Source organism: Odocoileus virginianus, chromosome 5, assembly GCF_023699985.2.
Source record: "Odocoileus virginianus isolate 20LAN1187 ecotype Illinois chromosome 5, Ovbor_1.2, whole genome shotgun sequence".
NCBI classification, from domain to species: domain Eukaryota; kingdom Metazoa; phylum Chordata; class Mammalia; order Artiodactyla; family Cervidae; genus Odocoileus; species Odocoileus virginianus.
In genome coordinates this window covers 22,262,916-22,279,569 of record NC_069678.1, presented here as the reverse complement: position 1 = coordinate 22,279,569, position 16,654 = coordinate 22,262,916, and the positions used below count along the sequence as shown (strand labels likewise).

Sequence of the window (16,654 nt, the reverse complement as noted above, 5' to 3'; positions counted from 1 at the left end):
AAACAAAAATAAAAACACGTAAGTTATGATTTACAAAGATCAAAGCTTCATCGCTATTTTTCCACTACTATAATTATCACAAAGTAAAATCAATGAGATTTTTCTGTCATCAACTGACGTTAATAGTACTCTGCCTTTATAGAGAGAATACCAACACTTTATTTCCATTTTCACTTCATCTTTTGAGTAAGAAAACTCTTACATTGGTTATCTTATCAATATTTAAGAGGGGACTGGAGTGAACTTACTTAAGTCACATTCTAAAATAATTAAAAATAAATTATTTCACTCTAAAACTGAATGCTTTCTGCCACCACCAATCTCTGAATTCAAAGGGAGACGTTCACATGAGGCAAGCTCTCTCCTTCCCTCAAGATCCGATCAGAGGGGTAAGTGATGGAGCAGTGAGGAGGCATGGTGGAGGCTAACTCAAGTGAAAAAGCTGTCTGGCGAGAGGAGCCTATGGTTGAGCCTGGTGTCCCTGGAGTGAACAGTAGAAATCAAACAACATACTTGTAGGACTCCAGAATTAACTAAGCTGAAAGGACCTGAGAGCTTATTCACTGGGAAAATTTGACAGATGAATGATACAGAGACGAAGAGACTTGCCAGAAAGAAGCCACAAGAAGAATCAAGTTTCCTGACTTCCAGCTGCTGCCACCTTTAACCTGTTCGTACAGGTTCTGGTCCAAAGTCTGGTAGAGACAGCATTGAGAACCCCATAAAAACCAATGTTCTCCAGACTTGTGGTTGCCAAGGGGGACTGGGGGGTGGAGAGGAAGGAAGGACTGGGAGTTTGGGATTAGCAGATGCAACCTATTATATATAGGAGAGATAAACAACAAGGTCCTACTTATAGCCCAAGGAACTATATTCCACATCCTGTGACAAGCCATAATGGAAAAGAATATGACAAAGAATGTGTGTGTATATATATGTATAATTGCATCACTTTGCTGTACAGAAGAAATTAACACAATATTGTAAATCAACTATAGTTCAATAAATTTTTTTAGAAAAAGAAAAGATATTCTCTTGCTATGTGGATGGCTAGCCCACAAACAGGTTTTGGTAAGGGGATTCTTTTAGGAAAGATAGCATTAAGGAATCCAAAGTGATAATTCTCTTGAAAATATCATCACTGTACAGCTTAATTTATTTAATGCTGATTTGACTCTTATTCTCAGAGAATTTGCCTTGGTCAAAAAGTTTTTCCAAAAACAAATACTTAAAAAGCTTTTTGAGTTAAAAAGAGAGCCTATTGTGAGTTAGTAAGTCATTTAAGAGAAAAGTCATTACTGGATCCCTTACAGCTGTTATGTAAGATGTGGCATTTTAAAATTCAGTGGCAGCTTGTCTCCTTCTATCTGATTTATTCATTCAACAAACATGTTCTGAGCAACTAATATATACATTTTAGGACATGCATTTGGGAATGAAAGAGCATGAAGTGTGTCTGTGCACATATCTGTAATGCAAGGGAATGTGTGTGTATGATAGACAGGAGGGAAAGGAGGGTTAAGAAGACACACAGCAAGGAGGAGCTGGGTGTGGGACAGACAGCGGGATGTGGGGGAGTGGGTGGGACAGGGAAGGTAATACAGGAAGAAAGGATATTTCCATAGATGACACACAGGTGTGAAGGTAGGGGGATATGTGTAGCCAGGTAAAGGTGAGCCGACCACATTGCCTGGCATCCAAAGATTACTGGATGACAGGATGAGGGGGATGGATAGGTAGATGGGGCCAGAGAGTGGAGGATTCTGAATGTCAGACTCAGGGACTGCATTTTCTTAGGTGGGCAATAGAGAGGTGCTCACGATTTCTGGGCAAGGAATGACAAAATTCAGGGGATGTGGGTAAGAGAAAGGAGACACTAAAGGCAGTAATGGTAATTAAGAAATGTTCACAATCGCCTAGCTAATAAACTTCTAGGAGGGTGGTGGTCATGGGAAAGGAAAGAGTGGCTTTGAGAGCTAAGTGATCTTTCAGTCTGTCTGATGGACGGAGAAGTGCACTAGTCTCCCTCCATCTCTTGGAACCACTCTAAACCCAGTGAACACGGCCCGTTGTCATCTGGGAACACAAAGCACGTGAGGAGGTGTAATTTTACGCTCACCATGGCCGAGGACGGCGGTCCTCAAGCCTTGTCTAGCTCTGTATCCTTTTCAGAGGCATACCTTTCCATCAGAAGAGGAAAAAAATGACAACTGTGTCCTAATCTATCTTCACCAGGAACTACCTACTGGGACAACTGCTCACACACAGGGAAAAGGGCAAATTAGAAAGTTATCACTTACAACATTTCCTCTGCACTCATGTGCAACACTTGATGCTTTGCCAAGCCCTTCCTACCTATATTCTTATTTCCCCTAAAGCAGCCACGAAGGTATTAAGAGTGGGAATTACTACCCCATTTTATAAAAGACATGTCTCGTGTCTCGCATCGAGAGTAACAAGGACCAGAGTCTCTCAACTCCCAGGACAGCGTTCTCACCACTGCGCATTGTGACCCCACTGCTGCATGGGCTGAGTTAATGCAAGTGGTTTGAACTCCATGAGATTTAAAATAGATGCTGGCTGGATACGACGTGGGCGCTGTAAAAACCTAGGCAGGAGAGCAGATAAAGGCTGCCCAGAAAATGTCCTCCACTGAGTGAAACACAATCCAGAGCCCAGCTGGGAATTCCATTGCCTCCTTGGGTTTTGGAATTGTTTATTTTTATTCCTTGGCTCAAAGTTTTCATTCCTGTCCTTGTCTCTTCTCATCTCACTCCTTTCTCTCTCTCTCCTCCTAGCAGCCAGTACCCTCTCTGTACATATCTCAGCATCTAATATCACTCTCTAAAAATAGCTCTGACAAGCTTAGTCTCCTGCAGGTGACACAACTTAAAACTGATACCAAAGGAACAGACTGTATCATGATCAGCCTTTGATTCATTTACCCTGTGTACTAAAGACCCTGAAATAAAATAAACACAGTTCACAGGGGAAAAAAATTAATGCAAAATGAGACTCTTTCAAGTGGCATTTTCCAGCCCAGTTTTTGTGGTGGGTTTATGTAATCAGACATAATAGTCTGCACATGTGTGGCTACACTATTTCAGAAATGATTCCCAGCCCACCAGATGACGTCAGAGGGGCCCACGTTGAGCCCCCTGAGTCTGAGAGCGGCTCTCGTCTGTGCTGCCCAATTAGGAAAGATGCCAAGTAGCAGAGCTGTCAGCCCAACTTCCTGCCCAGTCACGTAGCATTTCTTCAGTTCTCTTTCTGAGTGTGTCCACAGTCTCCTCCCCACACTCTTATCCTTCATCATGTTCCTCTCATCCACTTACATGCAGAGCAAAACTTTTCCAGCTCAAAAAGATCCAGCCAATGTATACACGCCTATGCACTTGAACAACCCCCACTCCCCCAACACAGAGCAACTTAATTCATTTGGAATCCATTTTTGAGAACAGAATTCTCCATCATACTGTCTTAGATGTTTCTAAGCAGGCACCTGGCAAGTCAGCCATGAATATAGGAATAATAATTAGTATAAGCACAAGAAGGGAAAAATCCTTCTGCTCTGGAAACTCCTTCTAAAAAACAGACACAGGTGCCCAGAGTATGTTTAACAGGGTCAGCTTTGACCTCCCACTTCCCTCCCAGAGAGGAACTTGACAAATATTATAGAAATTCAGAGGAGATTTTGCCAAAGGAAGGTAGAAAATAAAGAATTCTTACTTGGAAGGGGCCTTGAAAGTCACCAAGACAGTCACCACCTGGTACTTAACCCTCTTCCACAACATCCTGACCAAGTATTAATAGTTAGCCAAACCAGGCCTGAATGCTCCAATGACGGGGAATCCTTGGCTTCCATAGGCAAGAGACCCCTTCTTTGGACAGCGCTGACTGTAAGAAAGGACCTTCTGATGTTGAAATGAAATGTTTCTACTCAGGATTCTACCCTACTCCCTTTAGATCATTCAGAATGAAGCCAATATCTCACAGATGACGCCATGTCTCAAACTCTTACTTACCATTCAAACCTTCTCTTTAATGGGTTAAGAATTCCTAATTTTTTCAACCACTCCTCCTCTGATGACACAGCTGGTAGCCTCTTGTTTCCTTCCAGTCTGGCCATCGTCATGTGCAATTTCCCCAATGTAGAGTTGAAAAGCTCTCACTATTTCCATTGCAGATGCCATACCTCAATTAGTATAGGCGAGGATTACACTAACATATGATGCCCACCTTTCCTTCTTTCCATCCCTAATGTATTTTAATCCCAACAACAGAAATGGAAAAAAAAAAAAATCCTCACCATCATCCAATCATAGTTTCCCTAGCTAGCTCTGAGCCAATAGTTCTACTGGAGCATCTCATGACCTCTAAAAGCCTAGGAAATCACCCCTGATCCAAAGAACAGCCTCCTTTTCCAGACTGCCCTCTTGCCCCAGCTTGCTGTCACTGCTGCTGAGATAGCGGACGATTGATCTGAGAAATCAAGTTGGATTGCTGTCCCAAATCTACACTCGGTTCTCCGTGTGTCTGTCTGATCGATTTCACTCTGTGCGACATAGCTTGTCGCTATGAATTTTCATGCTAGTCAGGAGCCGCCAGTGCACCCAAGAACAAGTAGAAGATGGTCTGCACCCCTCCCCACCCCTTCAACATCGCCAGCCTCTGCGTTAATTTTTTAAAAATCATCCTTAGATGGGAGAAAGGTGTTTTTTTAAAGACCACAGACCAGGATGCACGGGATTCTGGTTACCGGTCTTCCCCCACCAGGTTCTCGGGTCCCTGCTTGTGGCGACATCTCCTACCCCTGTACTAGGTGTCACCTGTTCGGCAGCCCCTCTCAGCTGAAAGCATGTGGCCGCAGGTGCCATGCAAACGCTGATTGTGTCTGACAGCCCTAGACGCCAGCTGCCTGCATGAAGCCTGCCCAACCGCCACGTTTTTTGAGGGTAGAATGCTGCCGATGGCATGACTGATACAGAAACAAGAAACTAGGTGACCGTAAAGCTAAGATAAGTCCTACTAAGTGGCATTCTGAGCCCTATGGCTTTGAAATAATTGGCAGTGATAGAACAGAAACAGAGGGCGGGGGAGCCTTGTTTTCTTACACTGATGCCCTGCGGACTGTACATCTGACTGGCAGCGAGTCCGTCACTGTATCCTCCTGTCTGGCTGATAACATGGCGAAGGGTATCCACCTAAACAGACGAACAGAGAGGAGGTTAGTCAGAGAGGTGCAGCGTAAGGAACACAGCTCATCACCACACAGGCTACCGCACGCCAAATTAATGCAACCACTGGAGATATTCTTCCTGGGAAAGGAACCATTAGGAGGCTGGCCTCCACTCCATGCCAAATCCAGTATCCTTTCTGAGCTTAGTAAGCAAGACAGAAAAACGGTCAAAGGAAGCTGGGTTTCCCAACAATGAAACTACTGTTGCATAAGACAGCAGGGATTGGGTGATGGAGTGGGTGAGTGGGGAGATTCAAAGATTTTTCCCTTCTCTCCAGATCGTCCTATATAACTTCTTTGCTCAGGACCTTATAAAAGTCAAGGTTCTGTTTAGAAGGGCCAGCCAGCCACCTCACAGAGAGAACAGTGTGCGACTAAGGCTGTCTTTTTGAGGACTTAAATAATGGCCAGTTGTCTAGTCATTTGGCCAAAGTCTTCAAACTCGGTGCCAGGCAACGTTTCCAAAGCAAGGGGCTGAATCACCAGCTAGTTAGTCTATTCCAGGCACATAATGCTTCTTGTTCCTCATGCAGGTGGGACCCTGGGTGGGCGTGGCTCGGAATCGCCCTAGCGACCCTGACCCAGAGCCCACAACTTCACCCTGTCACGTCAGGCTGTGTGCTCACACAGAAGGATGGCTTCTGAGCTGTCGTGAAGGTGAGCTGCTGACTAAGGCGTGCTGAGGGCTTACGCCACACAGCTTGAGTTTCGTTTCCCAGCATGGACCAGACTTGTCACCAGAAACTCAAGTCCCTTCACCTCAAGGATGACTACAAAGATGAATTTAGTCAACCTGACTGGGTATTTTTCAAGGTTAAAATGAAAACCTGAGATACTAAAGTATGTGCCTAGTCATTAATGACCTCCATAATGGGCAGATGTTGAGTGTGGAAAAACCAACAGACAAGAAAGAGACCTGGAAAGCAAGCCGATAGCCTGAACTCCCCCCTTTCCCTTCTGTGAGCAAAGAACACACGGGGTCCACTCGCCTCGGTCACCTCACCCTGCGCTTCCTCCTCTCCTGCCTTCCTCGTACGACTGACAAGCCAGAGCCAAATGCATTCACAAAGTGTGGACAAGATTCCCCACGACAGTGGTTGTCTTTGTTTTGGTTTGGTTGTTGGTAAGGTTTTGTCTCTATATCTCTCTGTCTCTTTCTGTCTGGACAGAAGCAGGAAGTGCCGATCCGACTGACGGCTCTTGGACTCTAAGGCATTCACCTGGCGGCACATTGGCTGGGTCCCTACCTGTGATTGCACGTTGGCTCCAACCTGGGCCCCTTGGTAAGAATCCCCATTGAGTGACTGCACGCTCATGAACAAATCTCCAGAGTTTGACATGTTAAAAGAACTGGAAGAACCTGGAAAGGAAAGAGTGAGGCACCTGAATCACAGAAAGGAAAAGGCTCAACCCCCGCAACTAACAGCCAAGAGGAAGAACGACATGCAAAGCAACCCCCCCAAACAAAACTAAAATCAAAACAATATCAACAGAGTCTGGTTAGTAGCATGAAGAACAGAGCAAGCAATAAAGGGTGCATATCATTCATGTTATGTAAAGCCCACATCTCCCTGCAAGTTGCCTGTAGGACTGACTCCCCTTAGCAACTTTAAGTTGAGAAAGGAAACATGTATTTTCTCAACTTGGTCTATTTGAACTGGAGACAGTTTCCAGCCACTGGATCCCTCTTTCGTGCCTCTAAAATTCTGGGACTGGCTGGGGGACCATGAGCTGGAGACTATGGGCTGGTCAGTGATACTTCGGCCACCATGATGGAGCAGCTGTCAGCTAGATTCTAAATAAGCTAAAGCTACACCCATCTACCCTCATGTGAGGAGCAGAACTGGGGGTGGGAGGGCACAAAGGCAATGCTGCACAGTAGGGCTCGCTCTGGGATACAAGTCACTGACATTCCTGACTTTCTAGAAAGAAGATGATGTCTCCTTCTGGGTGGCAAACAGTCTAAGAGAGCCAAGAAGACTGCAAAAATACATGGGAATAATATGCTCTTCTTGCCACCTGCCATCGTGGAGGAAGATGAGACAGAAATTGAACCAGGAATTCTCAGACATGCACGGAATATGAAATTATAATAATAATGATCAAGTGGGTCTCCAGAAGAGTATTTAACCATCTGTTTTCACCTCCTAGAGATGACGTTTTCTCCCAGACTCAGCCTGCAGGCACCACCCGGGTTCCACTGGTTCCACTATGGTAAACCTAGTCCCCCCTAAACCTAAATGCAAGGCTGTGGAAAAACTTATTATTACTCTGAAGTCATCGTGCAGCTCAGCGCATTAGGAAAGAAAGCTTGACGTGCAAGGTTTGGTTAAAACATGACATTAGCCTGGAAAAGGAGAGACCTCAGGGACCCAGGTCAGTTCCACTCTATTTTTTCCATCCCTCTAGTGCTCAAATTGCACGCCTGCCCTTGAGTTCTGAGACCACCATCATCCGTGTGGAATCACACAACAATGATTCATGCCCCAGCTCTGACTCTCTCTTTTCTCCCAAGATGGGGATCTATGCTATCCTAGAGAGCTGCCTCATCTCACATGAAGAGCTGCAGCTAAGCAGAACAGGAGGTTTTGTTTGTTTGCTTGTTTATTTGTTCCATGGAAGGACCATTTAACTAGCGGTGATTTCTAAACTCTGCCACTTTCCTTAACTCTTCATGGTACCCTCATCCTTCCAAGATGAGAGTCATTTAGTGACCAGATGATTTACTTGAGGACCATTTACCTGGGGAAAACCTCAAGGTAAGAAACATCTCCTCCCTGCTTTGTTCTTTGGGGTGTTAATCCATATGCAAGGAACCAGCTCAGTATTAATATTCTATGTAGACAGATCCTCCACTCTTATTCCCTTCTCCTGTGAAAAAGGGACTGCTTTGAGGGGTAGGGGGCAAGGCAAGCACCATCCAAAGAACTATGACATTCTCATGACTCTGCAGCATGTCTTGTGTATGTCATCTGGCACACATTTCTAGGTTTAGTTTCTCTGAAAGGAATTAGAAAAGTTGGGTCTTAGGCAAAATAAGTACAAGATCTGGTCAGGTATGGTTTACACCCAGTCAGTGGGCGGAGGCTTTGGTCTGGGCTTTCCTTCCATTAATGTGGTGCAAATCTGTCAAACAGTCTTCCCTAACACGTAGGTGAAGTAGTGTATAGGACAGATCACATTCTTATGTTAAGATAAATAATATGTGATCTATAGTTACATCCCTCTCACATCTTTCTTTCGACCACAGCAACATAATCTAAATAGTATTTAATACCTTTATAGTATTACATCACATGCCCACATGCAGATGTCCTCACAGTCAAGACCCAGCAGCTCTGAGAACCCAAATTATAATTGTTTATATGAATCAGATTTTTTTCCCCTGAGAGTATTCAGTTTGAAGCTCAGGTATTCTATTTCTCTCCCAACCAAATACCATGTAATAAACAGACACTCTATATGCTTGGTTGACTCTTTATTGGAAATTAGCACACAGACTGAGAAATGGAAGAAAGCCCCAAAGGGCTATGTTGACGCCAAGGAACACGGCATCCATAGAACCATGAAGGCACGGAATGTGCCATTTACAAGACAGACACTGCAATTGACACAGATGATTTAAAAAAAATACATGTGCATAGATAAACTGTAAATATGTCTGGCTGCCTAATGTACAGAGAGACAAATATGCGCATATGAATGCACTTCATGTACAAATGAATCTGAATCAGAGCAGCAATTACAGAAGGGTCCCCGTGATTTTGGCCGTGCTGTTTCAGCATTCCATCGTCTCTGCACAGCCGTGTACAACAGCGCCACGGTTTCTGCCTCTCTGATAAGTATCCAGAGGCAGTTATTGCACTGAGGGGAGAGAGTTGGTGTCACGAATATTGCAATGAAGCAGACACAAGGCCACACAAAAAGCTAAATAATGACGGGAAGACACAGTCTTCATCTGGCACTGAAAGTTGGAAAGAACTTATACTAGATTGGATAACCTCCTGGGAAGGATGCGACCCCATAGACAAATAGTACATGCGCTCTCTCAGAGGTGCTGCGGAATTCTCAAAGAACTAAAACAGAATCACCTGGTTTGCTGAGAATGTCAGTCTGAACCCTTACCTGCCGGTGGCTATAAAGTAATGGCAAAGACTAGAAGCACAATTTAAGACATGCCTACCAGTTAAATGGTTCTGAATTTGGCTTGGGGAGGGAGGCAAGTGGCTCATTTACACTATAATCTAGACATTGGGGGGCATATACAAAACTAAATTTGCACTCAACTAAACAGAGAAGTAATAGATCACCTATGGATTTTGATGCATTTGCTCACTCAAACACAATGTGGAGATGTGTTAACATCCATTTTCATAAGACAATTTCCTGAACACTCTATTTTTACTCTAAAGAGTTTCCAGAATTAAATTTCTTTAGAAAACAAAAACTCAGCTAACCTCAAAAATCCAAAAAAAAAAAAAAAAGTATAATAATCATAAAATCTAAACCCAGAGCAGAGTTTCTTGACCTTGGCTCTATTGACATGTTCGACCTGATAATTCTTCGTTGCAGAGGAATATCTTATGTATCATAAGATGGTCAAACACATCCCTGGCCTCTGTCCAACAGGTGCCAGGAACGCCTTCCCCCGATGACTGTGACAGCCAAGAATGTCAAGTTTACCCCAACTGAGAACAAGTAACCTGAAACAAAAATGGATTTCCTTTTCCTTCCGAAGGAACTCAGGGTGTTTAAAGTATTAGCTCATTACAACTCACAGCATTTTTAGGAAGCAGACGAATGGCAAGCGTTGCCTTAAATTCTGCAGTCTAGACATCAAAGCTCCACATAGAATAGGGAGCCAGTCTGATCAGACTGGACTCCTATACCATTTGAATGCTGGGAGACAGAGCCTGTTTGCTCAATGTAAGCTTAACTCTATCATGCTCATTTCTCTATTTTCCATGATTTTCCCTTCTCAAAATCAAATAATCATTGTTACTTTCTACTCAGGGCAAAGTACAAGAGGGAATGTTTATCTAGTTCAGTATGAAACCGCTTTAGTAGCTGCACTTGCAAGAGGCTGTGCCTTCATCCTCCACTTAGAGATTAAGGGTAGAAACATGGGAAGAAGGAACACAGCAGAAAACATCAGTGGGATACATTCTTTCTCTTGGTTTTAAAAGACAAAACCATGCGGGTGTCTACAGATTTAGTGCAAGTGTCAGTAAACTTCTCTGGATGTGTCACCTTCTCTCTGGCCATGTGTGCTATATATCAACTTCTGTTAGGAAGCCAGCGTCCAGACATTTTAACATGATAATCTTCCACCAATCCCTCAAAAGACCAAACTTCCTTTTAGGAGTACAGTAAGAATATATAAAAGAGCTTAGAGCTTGCCACTGTAGTGTCAGCAGAAGAATCGTCATAGCTGAATCTCCTTTGTCCTTGACATACACACACAAAGCTAAGCAAAATGATTTAACCTATGGGCGCTGAGCCTCAAAAATACAGGGACTGCTGAGCTAATCACAGATTCTGATAAGATATCAATGTTGATACCATGCTACAGAAAATATCTATAACCCACAAGCCAATTTCTTTCTTCTTAGATATTACAAAGTTCTCCAACTTTTCCTAGTAGATAATCCAACCTTCCTAAAAGTGCCTTATTTTTCTGACATATTAACTCTGGCTTTCATCAGTCCATCAAAAATAAGAAATTGAAAAGGCATCACTTTAGTTCACTCCGGAATTATGGACCCAGGGTTATAACTATGCTTCAATTGGTCCCCATTTCTTTTTTTTCAAAACAATTAATTTTTTTGTCTTCTTTCTATTCTTCATCCTTGTTCCATCCATTTTGCCCAGGTCTGCTGGCATAAAATATGAACCATTCCAAGTATCTCTAAATGCTTGCTAATTCCTCACAGGACTTAGCCCTGTGTGACTTTTATGAATCATGCCTAAGGAAATAGGAGGCTGGGCATATAACAACAAACAGGAATATTTAGAAGTGGCCTAAATAAAGATGGTGAAATACTGCTCTCCACACAAAAGCCTCTATAAGGAAGAAGATTTACTTGCAAAATATCTTGCAGTAGAAATAAGTATTTATATTTAGTAAAGCTTCTGGGAAAAACTCTTGCTTTGATACTGAGGATATAAAAAGTTTCCAGGTTTCAGAACTCTGGACTTCAAACTCAAACAAAATATACTTTCGCTTACTACCCTCTTATTTAAAACTTGCTCTATCAGTTATCATTTACTCTTTGACATTATCAAGAAGCTGGTATACAACATTATAATCACACTATGTGAAAAGCTGAAAGTTCTCCCTTTATCTGAGTAGAGATTTGGGTTGTGTTAAGAGCAAAGAAAATATAGAAAAACTCATTTATCAATTTTTTTGTTAGAACATTTATCTTTTAAAATTCCATGCTATTGCACACATACAATAGCATTTTCTTTTGTCTCTATTTTAGAAAAATACAAAGGGATTTCTCTGCATATTATTTCCAACAACTCAGGCACCACTGGAAAGCTTAGCTCAAATTTTCCATAATAATTTACTTTGTGCTCAGAATAGTCACATGAAGGTTAAGCCACCAGAAAAATTCCTCAGAAAACTGTAATCATAGACTGACATTCCAAGAGAGCCAACATAATTCTTAAACACAGATGAGGGGGTTAAAATGCTTACTTTTCTCTTTTTAAGTGCTTTAGGAAAGAATAAAGAAGTTACGGACTTAGTAATGAAGGGAGTCCATGGGGCCCTTCTAAGGACTAGTCATAAATCATGCTAAGCCATCTGCGAGGCAGATATATCAGGGACAGGAAAAAGTCATTTTGATATCTGTTTTGCATTATGATAACCTTTGCAAGAGTGTTGAGTGTGTTTTTGCTAATGTTGACAGAATAAAACTTCTTCCAAAAAGACAAGTGAAAATGTCTGTCTAGCAGTGCAATTCAACTGGTGCTGTTGGGTCTGAAATGCTTAATAATTGACCAGATGGGAAAGAAGGAAACTCTTTGGTTACTGAACCTGTTAGTCTTGATCCTTTTGTCAACAAAACTTTGATGAGAAAAGAAGGAAATACACACTCATACACAAAACCTCAAAAAGCAAATATGTTCCCTACCTAATCTGGAGTGCTGGGTAAAGTAAAACTGGATTGAATTCTACATTGTCTTACCATATCCATGTTTACAAAGCCCAGGCTACTCTTCTTGCATGATTCCATTTAAACAAAAGAAGTCTGTGATGGTACAGACCTGTGACTTGGAGAACCTTATGATAACAAATTAGAAGTGTCCAGAAGCTCACAGAAAACATTAGTGTGTGGAGCCTTACATATCTCCAATAACAATCTACCATAAGGCAGAAAGATAGCTTATTTTAGTGGGTAAACAAGTTGGGAGGTCAAAGATACCAAACCTCCCCAAATGTTAGAAATTAGGTTGAAAAATCATATTATGACCTAACACATTTAAATCTGTGAACTTTTAAAGTTGAAGGCATCAATTTTCTTAAATGTGCACCCCATAGCCAAAATCAATGCATCTGGTTCACTATGGGGAGAAATATTGTAACCTGCCTTTTATTAATATTAATTATTAATACATAAATAATCATTTAATAAGAAATTCTTCTGGTTTTCCCTTTAATAAAGCACCAACATGGATACCTTCCACAAATATCAAGCGTACAAACACCAAGGTTATATTTTATGTATTACAGATGATTTTTTTTCACATGTGGAAATTAAGAACTGGCACACTCCTAACATATTATGTTAGCCTTAACTCTGAAATTAGTGATATAATGCACATTTGCTAAAATAAAACCAGGAGCATAGCACATGACAGATACTATAATAGGAAAATTGGAATCTGGATCATTTGAATTAATGACTGGCAATTTTCTTTGTAGTTTACATAAAGAAAACCAACACAGTAAAACAGTAAAGAACAACAACAATAAACAATTGATAGCAATAATCATAGTTGGCTCTACAGACCAGAACATTCTAATGAGATGTTTAAAGAAGAGTGAATACTCCTGCATAGAATGCATGGTAGGAAATGACTCAGACATCATGTGATGGGAACAGCAATAGATATACAAGACAAACTAAATGTGTGAACCCCAAGAGACTACCTCAAAGTATTAGGTCAAGCTTACTTATTAAAATCTCTGAAAGGAGAATTTAGAGGTCTCCTTATCAAAATCAATCAATTTACCTCTGTCCAACTTAAATAGACACATGACTGCAAACCCTCAGACCAGCCTATCTTAAAAACAGCAAAACACATTGCGTTTTGAAAATAAAAAGAAAAACCCAAAGTAGCATCAATGATAAAAAAGACAATCAAACACATAAATCAACTCATCCAAAACAAGAAAACCCCAGTGTAGGGAAAGTACATATAAAAATGGAGAACCATTCCCCCAAATCAAAGAAAACACTAACCAGCTGAGTTGGGAGTTGAGGGTGAGTTAGCTTGGCTTCCATGGGCTGACACATTGGTAGCAGTGACAGCTGTTTTGGCAGCATAAATATTGGCTTCCTCTTGAAATTTACCTATGTTCTTCTTGTACCGGATTCGTTTATTTCCAAACCAGTTTGATACCTAGAGGGATTTAAGAGAAGATGAGAAAGTTACCACTTCCTCCTGCATAAACATCACAGAAGAGTTTATGAGAGAGTTGAAGAGTTGGGTTTCATTGGTCTTATCCTAGCTCTGACTTCTCAACATCAGTTATAAGATCTGAAGAAAGGGCTTGGAGTGGAACAACTATGTAAAATGAGATTCTCTTGCTTAATATAACACAATCTAGGAAAACCATTGTGACAAAGATTTTTCTATGGAGGAGCTGCTCATTTAACTAGGACCATTTTACTTTAGGGCAAGCATTTTAAATCTGCTTACCTCGTAAATATATGACTAAAAAACTTAGCATTTCAGGAGAAATGCCTGTTACTTACCAATGCTAAAGCTGACTAGGCAATCAAAATACACAGACCTTTAAATATCCATATAAATCTATATCAACATATGGGTGCTTTCATGGATGGATTAATTTCCCATTTTTATTAGTTAAGTAACTTTAATATGGACTAGGTTCTTAGCTGCACTGTACTACCGCTGACCTTAGGATCAATATAATTCAATCCAATAAATTTCACTAAGTATTCTGTGTGAAGCTTGGTGTTATCTACATAAGGAAAACCTGAAGCACAGCGCTGATTATTCCTTTGCATTTCAGGCTTTAACTGTTAATGCCAAAACACAAAATAAACCTAATTTACTTTCATTTGTTAATTTATTTTCCTCACATGGCTCACAGTGGCTGTCCTGGCTTGATTCTTACTCGTTCCCTTCCCTTAACACCAAGACCTCTGCCAGAGACAAGTGGAAACACAGTGAAATTCAAGTTGTATTCCCATGATTCCTGCTTTAGGAAGAGTTTCATACTCAATATTCCAGATGTGATTTCAAACTAAAATACGATTTTATACAATTACAAAACAAACCATGAACTTGATGAGGAAAGGAAAAGTTGGTAACACACGTACCACAGCTTTCCATGTAGCTTAATTTATCCCAACAATGGCAGATAAAGAAAATTCTTGCAAAACTAAACTTATTTTTAAAGTGCAATAGCTAAATTTTAAATCTTATAGGGCTATCCCCTAATAGACCTAAATAGCTTATACTGTAGCTGAAAGGACAAGCCTCTGTTGTAAAAATCAAACCATATCATTGCAATATTAGTAAATGAGAGAAAAAAAATCCAGAAAAAGGTTTATTTATTGTAAATGCTGGGGCCTACAGTAAGAGTCCAATTAGAAGAGGAAAGCCACTTCTGAGTCCAGTTAAGGACTGCTGCCTACCTCATTTCATTCTCAAACTCATATGTTTTTCTTGATGTAACTTTCACTATTCCTAGGAATCAATCATAATCATGGTTGGTTTTTTTACTTTTAAGAGGAACAGAGAGGAAAAGAGGTAGGAGAGTTTTTTCTGAGGCAACGGGATGAGCTGGAAGAAAGTGGGAAAGATGAAGATAGTTTGGAATGACTTTTGAGGAGGAAAGGAAATGCCTGTTGTCAGTTACATGAAAGGTGAGAAGGAAAAGGGTGGAGAACAGACCATTCCTAGATGATTACCTTCTACAGGAGAACAGATCCTCATACATAGGGAAGATGCAGGGTCAATTCAGGCATTTCCTACATGAACCACTAGGGGGATATCATATGCCCGCAACAATGTATAGAATCAGTGTTTTGACAATTAATTCACTGTTCAAGAGTCACTGACAAGGGTCTGCTATGTGCTAGGTACTAGAGATAGACAACTAACGCAGAAGGAATCAGAGAGGTTTGATTCACATTCTGAACAATCTGGCATGGGCAGAGCCATGGTGAAGTGTGGTGGAAAGTGAGATATATGAGTTTGGCATCCGAGTAGAGAAGTCTCATGGGGGTATTCTAAGAGAAGTATATTTGCAGCTGTGAGCAAGGAGGGGATCACTCCAATTAAATGTGTAGAACAGTGCTTTTCAAAGTTTCAAAGTCAGGGGTTCTTGGAGGGCTCATTAAGACAGAGTCCTAGCTTCTTCTCCTTCCCGCTCCCCATTCATGCACGTGTGGTCAGTGGTGTCTGACTCTTTGTGACCCCACAGACTGTAGCCCGCCAGGCTTCTCTGTCCATGAGGTTTTCCGGGCAAGAATACTGGAGTGGGTTGCCATTTCCTACTCCAGAGGATCTTCCTAGCCCAAGGATCGAGCCCACATCTCCTGTGTTGGAGATGGATTCTTGACCACTGTGCCACCTGGGAAGGCCCTCCTTCCCAACAGAAATTCTTATTCAGGACTGGGGTGAGACCCAAGAAATTAAAAAAAAATAAAGTGTAGCTGATTTACAATAATGGGTTAGGGTTAAGTGTACAGCACAGTGATTCAGATATATCTATATCTATCTATACCTATATATATGTACACACATATCTATATAAACATATGGGAGGTTTCAATGTATGAACACATTTTCATTTGGGATTCAAAGGAAGACTCATTAGTAAGTGAATTTTGAAAAAATATATGTCAGAATATAGTTAATGGGCTGGGACATGTAGAGATGTAGAGATGGGAGATCCTCTAAGACGACTCAGCAGGAGTGGCCTAAGAGGAAGGAGGAAACTCCGGAGAGAACAATGTCAAGGAAGCCAAAGTAGGAGAATTTCAAGATGGAGGGGTTATTATTAACCCAAAGAAACAAACAAACCAAAACACAAAACCCAAGATGAGAGTCAAAGGCATCTACTAGATTTGAGAACAAGAGACAGAGATTTAGTATATCATGTGGTCCAACCAACCATGACTGATAGATGGGGCAACCAAACCCAAA

General features: G+C 41.3%; 1 protein-coding gene across 4 annotated transcripts in view; it reads right to left on the bottom strand.

Annotated features, from left to right (window-relative positions):
- PBX1 (PBX homeobox 1) overlaps positions 1 to 16,654 on the bottom strand; it is a 329,269-nt gene that overhangs the window by 70,800 nt on the left and 241,815 nt on the right. For 2 of the 4 annotated variants that reach the window (XM_070467711.1, XM_020897161.2), the window contains 3 exons: positions 13,714 to 13,873; positions 6,487 to 6,599; positions 5,115 to 5,204 (listed from right to left, as the gene is read on the bottom strand). In XM_070467711.1, the coding sequence (XP_070323812.1) occupies positions 5,115 to 5,204; positions 6,487 to 6,599; positions 13,714 to 13,873 (363 nt within the window). The remainder of the gene's footprint in view (positions 1 to 5,114; positions 5,205 to 6,486; positions 6,600 to 13,713; positions 13,874 to 16,654) is intronic. The other 2 variants (XM_070467712.1, XM_020897162.2) reach the window with 1 other exon arrangement.